General features: G+C 38.1%; 1 protein-coding gene across 3 annotated transcripts in view; it reads left to right on the top strand.

Moving 5' to 3' along the window:
- Nucleotides 1-10,325, top strand: part of ZNF571 (zinc finger protein 571) — a 29,919-nt gene extending 19,594 nt beyond the window's left edge. For all 3 annotated transcript variants that reach the window (XM_011952360.1, XM_011952361.1, XM_011952362.1), the window contains one exon: nt 8,274-10,325. In XM_011952360.1, coding sequence (XP_011807750.1) covers nt 8,274-9,967 — 1,694 coding nt within the window. In that variant the 3' untranslated portion in view covers nt 9,968-10,325. The remainder of the gene's footprint in view (nt 1-8,273) is intronic.
- Nucleotides 10,326-11,511: the final 1,186 nt, after the last annotated feature.

Here is an 11,511-nt window from a genome sequence, read left to right as displayed (position 1 = left end):
AGTATAGTTTTAAATAGGCCTCCTAGTTTTCTAGAATATTTTTCATCATTCAGGGTATGAATAATGGATCCAGAGCATAGAAAAAGTATGTTTCAGGAATACATGCATACAGATGTGGAAAAAATGCTAAATGTGGTTGATTAATGCCACTAGTGACAATTAGGAGACCTAGGTTTGAGGTAGAAAAGGCAAATGATTTTTTTAAATGTTATTTTGTGTTACGGCACAGATTGCTGTGAATGAAGTGGTAATACCACCTAAACAGTTTTGTTACTTTCTTTTTTCTTTTTCTTTTTTTGAAACAGGATCTCATTCTGTTGCCCAGACTGGAGTGCAATGGCAAAATCACAGCTCACTGCAGCCTCACGCTCTTGGGCTCAAGTGATCCTCTTGCCTTAGCATCCTGAGTAGCTGGGACTACAGGTGTGCACCACCATGCATGGCTGATTTTATTTTATTTTGTTTTATTTTATTTATTTCTGTAGACACAAGATCTGTGTCTACTGTGTTGCCCAGGCTGGTCTTGAACTCCTGGGTCCAAGCGATCCTCCTGACTCAGCCTCCCAAAGTCCTAGCATTATAGCTGTGAACCACTGCACCCCACTGTGTTTTATTTTCTATTCGTAGATAAAAGTGTATTAATAAGAAAATTCTTGTTACAACTATTGTGCTGGAATGAAGTAAGGCTAAAACTGATGTCAAGCCCTCTGTCACTGATGGTAGTTATGGGTGAAAACCAAATTGGGCAGATTTACCAGTTGCTGCTGCCAGGAGAAGCCTAATTAATGAGAGAGTGTCACGGTTGGGGTTGAGTATGGAAATTTTTTGGAATTCTCATGTGTTTGAGTGTAACAATCATGATGCTGATAATAGGAATCCAATATCTCCAATACTTGTATATAAAATTGCCTGGAGGCTGCTCTATTTGTGTCTGTTAGGCCATATCATCATCTAGTAAGTAAAAATGATATAATTTCTATTGTTTTTCATCCAATAAAGAGTTGGAAGAAAAAAAAAGAGTTGGAAGAAGTTGGTAGCATTAGCCAATATTAGTATGGTTGTGAGGAATATAAGTATGGACTTAAGTAATTGATTAATATTTTGATCTGAAAGTATATATCACATTGAAGATTCTATAATTAATCGTGATGAAAGAAGCTACTGGTACAAATATTAGTCTGACTTGAAGCTGAGTGTCAGTTTTAAAGTTTGAATAGTCATTCAGTGTCAGTTTGAAATAATTATTGCTTGCCCTGAATGAGTAAATATTGGGGTTGGAAATAGGCTGGTGGCAAATGAGTATTTTTTTACATTCCAAGGCTCCCCCAGTGGATGCCTGAAACCAGAGCTAGTACTGAGCCATACATATAATGTGTTTTTTGAATCTGATAAAGGAGATAGCTACTGGGTGGTGACTAATAGGCAGATCCTTTTTGGATAATGGCAAAATTAGACAATATGCTCATCAAAGGGATGATTCATGTCTTGAGCAAGATGGAGTAGGATGGTGTGAGATTTCATCATGCTATTCAGAATGGCACAGTTTAAAACTTATGAATTGTTTATTTCTGGTATTTTCCATTTAATATTTTGGACCTCAGTTAACTATGAGTATCTGAAACCACACAAAGTAAAACCTTCGGGAACTACCGTAAAGGGTTTTAAGCTTCTGTATAAGATTCACAACTGAATGTTTTATTTAAACTATATTTACAAAATATGGGTCCTGGAATAATTTTGGAGTTAAGTGACAGGAGTAATAGAGGTAGAAGATGTATAAATATGAGAGTATTTTCTCATGTGAATAATGGTTTGATGTTATTAATGCGATATGTGAATTTTTCTCATTGTGATGTGATTGATAGAGGGACTATATGGCCATAATTAGTACATCAGTCCTATTTGGATAATGGCAAATTAGATCATAAAAATAATGATACAATTTCAAATAATTCTCCATTCAGGTTAATAGTTGCTAGTAAGGCTGTCAACTGCTAACTCAGGCCTCCATATATAACAATGTGGCTTTCTGAACTTTTAAAGATTAGAAGTAATCTGTTGGCCTTAGGAGCCAAAAAGTTGTTGCAAAAGGCTAGGTCAGTTAGGCTAGCCCATACTTATCACGTTTCTGTTAAAGGAAATAATGTCTGTAGTCTGCAAGCTAATAGTACAGATGCTTCTCAGCATACGTTGGGGTTACTTCTGGATAATGTCAAAAATATTGTAAGTCATTCTATGTAACTCCCTTGGTAAGTCAAGAAGCATAATGAATGTGTATTGCTTTCTTACCATGGTAAATTTGAAAAATCGTAAGTCTAAGTATCATAAGTTGGGGAACCTTGTATCTGGTTTGGCTATGGATTTGTTCATAGTTTGAATTTGGTTTTTGTTTGTTTGTTTGTTTTGAGATGAAGTCTCGCTCTCTCACCCAGGCTGGAGTGCAGTGGTGTGATCTCAGCTCTCTGCAACCTCCACTTTCCAAGTTCAAGCGATTCTTTTGCCTCAGCCTCCCAAGTAGCTGGGATTACAGGCATCTGCCACCATCCCCAGCTAATTTTTGTATTTTTAGCAGAGATGGAGTTTCACCATGTTGGCCAGGCTGGTCTCAAACCCCTGACCTGAGGTGATCCGCCCACCTCAGTCTCCCAAAGTGCTGGGATTACAGGCATGAGCCACCGTGCCAGAATTGTAGTTTGAATTTGTAAGGCAAAATCATTTTGATGTTGTGTGGTCATGGGCAGTTATTAGGGCTGTGGCTCCTATAAAACTTCATGGCATTTGGATGAGAAACGCTATAATTAGTAATGCTGTATGAGCTACAGATTAATACACAATGATTTTAAGTCTGTTTAGTATGAACAAATAGAATTTGTTATAATTATTCCTCATAGTGATATTAGAAATGAATAGGCTATATACTTTTAGTAGATTTAAAATTAGAGTAATTTGTATTACGCCACAGCCTATTAATTTTAGTAATGTGGCTGCAAGAACTGTGGGTGCAGCATTTGGGGCTTCTACATATGCTTTTGGTAATCAAAGATGGAGGATATAAAGGGGTGGGTTTTTTTGTTTTTTTCTTTTTTTACTATGAATGCTATAATGCCTTCTATTTATAGGAGACTGTTCAGGAGTTTGCTAGTATTTGAATTCAATAGTAGGTTATTAAAATATTTAATGAATCCATGGTATTTTAGATATAGATTAATTATATGAGTAGGGGTAAAGAGCCAATCAGAGTATAAAACAGGAAATGAAAGTCCTGTGTTTAATCGTTCTGTCTGGCTTTCTCATTGGGTAATAACAATTAGAGTTTGAATTAGAGTTGCTTCAAGGAGACCATAGAATACAATTAGTTCTATGACGGTAAATGTCATGATTAGGAATATTTGTAGAAAAATTAACATCGGCCGGGCGTGGTGGCCCACGCCTGTAATTCCAGCACTTTGGGAGGCCGAGACGGGTGGATCACGAGGTCAGGAGATCGAGACCATCCTGGCTAACACGGTGAAACCCCGTCTGTACTAAAAATACAAAAAATTAGCCGGGCGCGGTGGCGGGCGCCTGTAGTCCAGCTACTCAGGAGGCTGAGGCAGGAGAATAGCGTGAACCTGGGGGGCGGAGCTTGCAGTGAGCCGAGATTGCGCCACTGCACTCCAGCCTGGGGCACAGAGTGAGACTCCGTCTCAAAAAAAAAAAAAGAAAAATTAACATTGAGTATTTTTTTTGTATATCTGATTCCTTGGTGAGTTGGTGTTGACTTGCTGTAATTATGTCTATCTTGGGAGAGGTTAGGTGAAGCAAGGCGGAGGGAAAGACATGAAGGAAAACATTGTTTCCGGCCAAGTAGTGTGCTCAAAGTTTCAATAGGATCAAGAAGGTGAAGAAAATAATCAAAGTGGGGGCAGAGGTTGTAGAGGATTTTGTAGAAAGTACACGATGAATTCCAAAAGGCATAGTTTGGAGTGAAGTAGGACATGGATGGGATAAGTGAAGTAGGACATGGATGACCAAGGACCCAGGAAACCAAGGCTTCTAAGAGTATTGAGATAAGTCAGAGATATCAGGCATTACAGGATTGGCCTCTAGTGGTCTTTTAGGGGAAGGTGGATGGTTATTCCTTTTATAAGTTAAGGATAGTAGGGCTTTGACACTAAGAGCTTATGAAAATTGAGATCTCCATGGAGAAGCCAGCCTTAATAGCAGGATGTGGAGGTCTTACCAGCACCCAGAGCTATAGAGGCTTTGCTTGTAAACTGCAGTGGGTGGAGTGGCTGTCTTAACAGAAGAGAGATTACTGACTGGAACAGCATTGTTAGGAGCCTGGGATTGGGGACAGCTTCTCAGGAAGTGCAATGGTACATGAAGTTTCAGGTGAGCCCTGAAAGAATGAAAAACAGGTAAGGAGACTGAGGGTGGAGAGAAGAGGGAAGAGCATTCCTAGCAGAAGTAACAGTATACTGAAGACCATAGGAGGATGGAGCTTGGTGTATATGAGGTATTGAGAGAAGGCCTTCACAGCTGGAGTCTAGTGAGGCAGAGGTGCCACAAGGGAGTTGGAGAGGCTGACTGGAGCCAGGCCAGGCAGAAACTGCTAGAGGTTGTGAATACGACCTAGAAGGTTATAAGCAGCACTTGTTGTTTTTAATAAAACAGGAGATAAAATAACAAAATATGAATATATAATACATATAGCAAAGAGAATTTTATGATATCCTTGTTTTATGTTTGTGTGTGTACTGTCATAATATGTATTTCTTTCTATGAGGTTGCAGTCAAAAGAAATTTGAAAAATACTGCAGAAGAGTTCAGATTTTATCCCCCAAATATTTACAGGCTGTTGAAGAATCTTAAGATGGGGCCGGGCACGGTGGCTCAAGCCTGTAATCCCAGCACTTTGGGAGGCCGAGACAGGCGGATCACGAGGTCAGGAGATCGAGACCATCCTGGCTGACACGGTGAAACCCTGTCTCTACTAAAAAATACAAAAAAACTAGCCGGGCGTGGTGGCGGGCGCCTGTAGTCCCAGCTACTCGGGAGGCTGAGGCAGGAGAATGGCGTGAACTCGGGAGGCGGAGCTTGCAGTGAGCTGAGATCCGGCCACTGCACTCCAGCCCGGGTGACAGAGCGAGACTCCGTCTCAAAAAAAAAAAAAAAGAATCTTAAGATGGTGACATAATGTGATTTTCATATTTACTATTCCATTCTGTCTGCCAGATGGAGATTAGAACAAAGGGTCTTGTAACATTACTGAGTAGGTTTTTGTTGTGGTTCAGGATGCTTTGGGGCCAGGCGCAGTGGCTCATACCTGTAATCCCAGCACTTTGGGAGGCCGAGGCAGGTGGATCACTTGAGATCAGGAATTTGAGACCAGCCTGGCCAACATAGTGAAGGCCCATCTCTACTAAAAATACAAAAATGAGCCAGGCATGGTGGTGCACACCTGTAATCCCAGCTACTCAGGAGGCTGAGGCAGAATTGCTTGAATCTGGAGGCAGAGGTTGCAGCAAGCTGAGATGGCGCCACTGCACTCCAGCCTGAATGATAGAGCGAGACTCTGTCTCAAAAAAAAAAAAAAAAAAAGATGCTTTGGGCTTCCTGAGTGTCAGCAGTGGTGTTGGTGATAAGGTAACAGATTCAAGAGCTACTTAGGAGATACATTCAGTAGGACTTGATGGGGGCTAGAATAAAAGAAACCTCCTAAAATGATGACTCCTTTTCAGACTCCATTTTGTTGTCTTCACTCATCACCCCTTTTGCAGTTTTCCCTTTTTTCACCATATAGTTTTTCATTAATGACAATAAAAAGACTGCTAAATGTTAATTGAACACATTTTTATATGTACTCCTCATTCTGGGTACAGTTCTGAGACTTTCATATTCTAATCCTAACTTTTTCTTTATTCCTCTAGATTTCTGTGTAGCACCTTCCTGTGTTCTCATAGTGCTTCCTACCCCAGAATCATATTAGATTTATATTCCTTCCCATTTTTATTAGGGCACTAGCACATAGGTAGCTGTTTTGGGTCCCAGCTAAATTTATTTGATTCCTTATAGTGTTCGCTTAATCACCATAAGCCCATTGATTTCTTTCAAAGTGTTTTATAAACCATATTGTTCTTCTATGAAAGAAACAAAATAAAAGCAGGGTCTGTCTTTTTCCATGATATGTTGCTGACATGAATTGGTGTTAAACCGAGCTGTGCTGTGCATATGGCAGGTGGGCGGGGGGTAGTTGCTTTTGTTTCTACAGTTTCTTTTTGCTTTTCAGCAAAAGTGTGTTCTCTCAAGTTTCAGAGGCTTATTTCTAAGACTGTTTAAATTTGAACTTACTGATGTGTATTTATTTTTCTTCCCATTACCAGTCTCTGTTATTCTACAACCTATATACAGTGGTCAGAGACCCTGTGCCTGCTGATCCAGTTACATCAGATAGGTTTCTCTGCTTTGAAAAGTACACTTGTTTCCCAACTTCTTTGTTCAGAATGATATAACACCTTTATTGTGTAAACTTTTCACTATTTACAGGACATTTTGAGGTACTTCTTTGGGAAATATAAGAACATTTGGGAAATATAAGAACATTTTTCTTTCCAAGTAAGACGTGGAAAGAAAGATGTGAAAAACTATATTAAAGAAATAAAACATTGTATGTATACTGTGTTCTGGGGACTAGCTATATAATAAAACATTCATTTTCTCCCTACACATGTAGAGTTTCAGGATTAGAAAGATCAACAGATAAATAAATGAAATTTTAGAATTGCAAAAATTCAAACAAGAATTAGGAATAAATTACAGGTATAGAAAATACATGGCATGGACCTAATTAAAGTGATCCAGGACAGTCTTTCTCAGCAGCTGACATTTAAGCTAGGACATTTCACACACAAAGGAGGTGGCCACTTTGACAGCATTCTTGGCAGATGGAACAGCATATGGAAAATCTAAAATGGGAAAGAATTTGACATGTTCTTGGAGCTTAAATCAAGCCAATAAGATTAGAACACTGTTCCTGAAGATAGCAGTGGCTCAAAATGAGGCTTAAAAGGTAATTTTGAAGAAGCTGGCAAAATTTAAGAAAGAATTGGATCATAAAAGGGGCTTGTAGGCCATGAATAGTAATTTGGATTTTGTTCCAAGTACGAGGGTAAACCACTGAAAGATTATTAGCTCTATTCTCAAACTTTGTGTTGTATGAGAAGCATCTAAGGAGATTTATGAATAAAGGAACATTTACGTTTTAAAAATTGTTGACAAATATTGAATGCCAACAATGTGTAAGTAATGATGTTAGGCACTAGAGATAAAGCAGTATATGAAATGAAGTCCCTGCTTTGATTAAGCATGGGACAGACAGACAGTAGTCAAACTTTAGAAATGGTACATCCATTAGTGAAAAATGCAATATAGGTACAATTGTGTGTTGGATATTTTGATAATGTGACAACTGAGCAGAAAACTGAAATGAGGGAGCAAGCCATGCATATATCTAGAGGAAGGGCATTCTAAAAGCAAAACTGTAAACGGAGAGGCGTATGCTTGACACTTTTTAACACCAAGGAGGCCATTATGACCAGAGCCAAATGAATAATTAGCTGAGTGGTAGGTGATGATATCAGAAAAGTGGCCAAGGTGGGGAGATGACATAAGAATGGTGGCCACGGGCAGGTTCATGTAGGGTCTTGTGAGCCATATTAAGGACTTTGGATTTTATCCTGAGATGGCACACTATTAATGGGGAAGATTTTTAGCAGGGGAATCATGATATAAACCACATTTTGAAAGAATTCCTCTGGCTGCTGTATGAAGAATAGATCATAGAAGCAAGGATGAAAGCAGAGAAACCAGCTAAGAGGTTATGACAATGAGAGATGGGTGACTTGGCCTAGGATGGTGGTAGTGGAGGTGGTCAGATTCTTAATTTTCACAGGAGAGCTGATAGGATTTGTTGATAGATTGTATATCCAGCTAGACATCTGTTTTCAAGAGGGTGTTTTTATTACTATTTTATAAGCCTCCTGGGTGTTTCTAAGCCATTCCAAAGTTTGAGAACCACTGACTTAACCTATTTTTCTAATTACCTTCTTTCCTATAAGCTCTCCTTTTTATTCTCTCCTTGTGCCTTTAAAGAGCAAATGGCACAAAATATTTCTGTACTGTTTAAGCCATTCTATTCTTATGAGAATTATTTTCATCTATCATTTTTACCATAGAATTTTTATTTCTCCTTGTAAACAAAAGCAGGAATTTGTTTTCTTGTTATTCTACAGACTTGGAATCCAGTCGTGCAACCAAAGAATTATCTCCAGAAAAGGAAATTTATGAAATGGAATCATTCCAGTGGGAGAATATGGGGAAACTTATCAACCATCACCTTCAATACAATGGTCTTGGAGACAATATGGAGTGCAAAGGCAACTTAGAGGGTCAAGAAGCAAGTCAGGAAGGGCTTTACATGTGTGTCAAAATTACCTGTGAAGAAAGGGCCACTGAAAGCCATTTAACCTCTTCTACTTTTCATCGGATAATTCCCACCAAGGAAAAATTGTACAAATGTAAGGAATGTAGACAAGGTTTCAGCTACCTGTCATGCCTTATTCAACATGAGAAAAATCATAATATAGAAAAATGCTCTGAAGTTAAGAAACACAGGAACACCTTTAGCAAAAAGCCAAACTATATGCAACATCAGAGAATTCGGACTGGTGAGAAACCTTATGAGTGTATGGAATGTGGAAAGGCCTTTGGTCGCAGTTCTGATCTCATTCAACATCAGAAAATTCATACTAATGAAAAACCTTATCAGTGTAACACATGTGGGAAAGCTTTTATTCGTGGTTCACAGCTCACTGAACATCAGAGAGTTCATACAGGGGAGAAACCATATGAATGTAAGAAATGTGGAAAAGCCTTTAGTTATTGTTCACAATACACTCTTCATCAGAGAATTCATAGTGGTGAGAAACCCTATGAATGTAAGGATTGTGGGAAGGCCTTTATTCTTGGCTCTCAGCTTACTTACCATCAGAGAATTCATAGTGGGGAGAAACCTTATGAGTGTAAGGAATGTGGAAAGGCCTTTATTCTTGGTTCACACCTTACATATCATCAGAGAGTTCATACTGGTGAAAAGCCTTACATATGTAAAGAATGTGGGAAAGCCTTTTTATGTGCCTCCCAACTGAATGAACATCAGAGAATTCATACAGGTGAGAAACCCTATGAATGTAAAGAATGTGGGAAGGCCTTTTTTCGTGGCTCACAACTTACTTACCACCTGAGAGTTCATTCAGGTGAGAGACCCTATAAATGCAAAGAATGTGGGAAAGCCTTTATTTCTAATTCGAATCTTACTCAACATCAAAGAATTCATACCGGAGAGAAGCCCTACAAATGTAAGGAATGTGGAAAGGCCTTTATTTGTGGCAAACAACTTAGTGAACATCAGAGAATTCATACAGGTGAGAAACCCTTTGAATGTAAGGAATGTGGAAAGGCCTTTATTCGTGTTGCCTATCTTACTCAACATGAGAAAATTCATGGTGAGAAACATTATGAATGTAAGGAATGTGGGAAGACTTTTGTTCGTGCTACACAACTTACATATCATCAAAGAATTCATACAGGTGAAAAGCCCTACAAATGTAAGGAATGTGATAAGGCCTTTATATATGGCTCACAACTTAGTGAACATCAGAGAATTCATAGAGGTGAAAAACCTTATGAATGTAAACAATGTGGGAAGGCTTTTATTCGTGGCTCACACCTTACTGAACATCTGAGAACTCATACTGGAGAGAAACCCTATGAATGTAAGGAATGTGGGAAGGGCTTTAGTCGTGGCTCAGAACTTACTCTGCATCAAAGGATCCACACTGGTGAGAAACCCTATACATGTGTCCAGTGTGGTAAAGAGTTTAGACGTCCTTCACAACTTACTCAACATATAAGGCTTCATAATTGAGAAAGCCTTGAATGTGATTAAATGTGATTAAATATAAGAAAATCTTCATCATCTATTTCATATCTGTACTGAATGTGGGACATCCTTTTGCTTCTGCTCAGAATCTACTCGTTCTTAGAAGGCCTGTATTAACATGGATGCAGAATAATTTCAGAAACCCCTTATAAATAATTAACATCTCTATAAACCCGAGAATATAATGCCGAATTATATCCTTTATTAAGCATCATCTCCATTTCACCATATCCTAACTGAAATCAGATATATTTATTTGTGTGTTTTTTTCTATTTGTAAAATTCTGTAATTGTATTACAATGACTAAATTATAATTAAATACATATAATTCCCTTTGGATAGTATCTGATATTTATTTTTTAAATGATTGCAATTATCATCATTACATACTGTTGGAGAACTCAAATGGTGGGAATAGTTTATGATTACAATAAAAAGATGCAACCATTCTCTTACCATGTATCCCTTTTAGAACAACAGATACTTTATCTTAGAACAAAACCTTTCGAGTGTAGTAAAAGTATGAAGGACTTCAGAGCACATCAGTTTTGCAGCATCAGATAATACCAGAAAGAAACTTGCAGAAATTGCTTTAGGGCTGTTGTTTTTATGTATTTGCCTTAAATGGAAATATAAACAAAATTTACCGACTACAGTTTTTCCTCATTTGAATCTAACCCATTTCTGATATACTGAATGGTAAATTTTTAGAGACCCAGATCTCAGAGCCCACATTCCATTTTTTTAGCTTTTTGGCTTTTCTTTTTTTTTTTTTTTTTTTGAGACAGGGTCTTGCTGTCCTTGTTCGGGCTGGAGTACAGTGGCACAATCACAGCTCACTGCAGCCTTGACCCCTAGGCTCAAGCAGTCCTCCAACCTCAACCTGCCAAGTAGCTGTCACTATAGCTGTTTATCACCATGCCTGGCTCAGTTAAAAAAAAATTTTTTTTAGAGATGGGGTCTCACTATGTTGCCTCATCTGGTCTTAAACTCCTAGGTTCAAGCAGTCTACCTACCTCAGCCTCCTGAAGTGTTGGGATTACAAGTGTGAGCCATTATTTTATTTTTTATTTGTATTATTTTTATTTGGCCCCATTATTTTACATAGGAAAAATAGTATGTTTTCAGTTCATTAAAAAATCCTAACCAATTTCAATTTGAATTCAACTTAAACCACCTAAATGACTTCTATCAGGGATTTCTGAATAATGTAAAACACTCAAAAGCCAGTTAACAGTTAATTACCAGATATGTTTGTGCATGCAGTGATTTTGAAAACTATTAATGTGTGAATTATGCTTTCCTTCTATGCTTTAAGGAACAGATACTATAGTGGCAATAAATGTAATATATTAGTATATAATGGACACAAATGACAGATAAAAACAGCTTTAAATAATTTAAACTTATTAATTAGAATGTTGTTGAATGAGGACTGATGGTCAGAAATTAATGACCGTCAGAAGAAGTTAATGGTGTTCAGTGAGTGAAGGTGAGTGAGAATAATATATTGGAGCAGCAATCAATG

This window comes from Colobus angolensis, unplaced genomic scaffold, assembly GCF_000951035.1.
Source record: "Colobus angolensis palliatus isolate OR3802 unplaced genomic scaffold, Cang.pa_1.0 Scaffold34, whole genome shotgun sequence".
In the NCBI taxonomy this organism is placed as follows: Eukaryota; Metazoa; Chordata; class Mammalia; order Primates; family Cercopithecidae; genus Colobus; species Colobus angolensis.
Note: the sequence above shows the minus strand (reverse complement) of the source record. Positions and strands in the feature narration are given on the sequence as shown.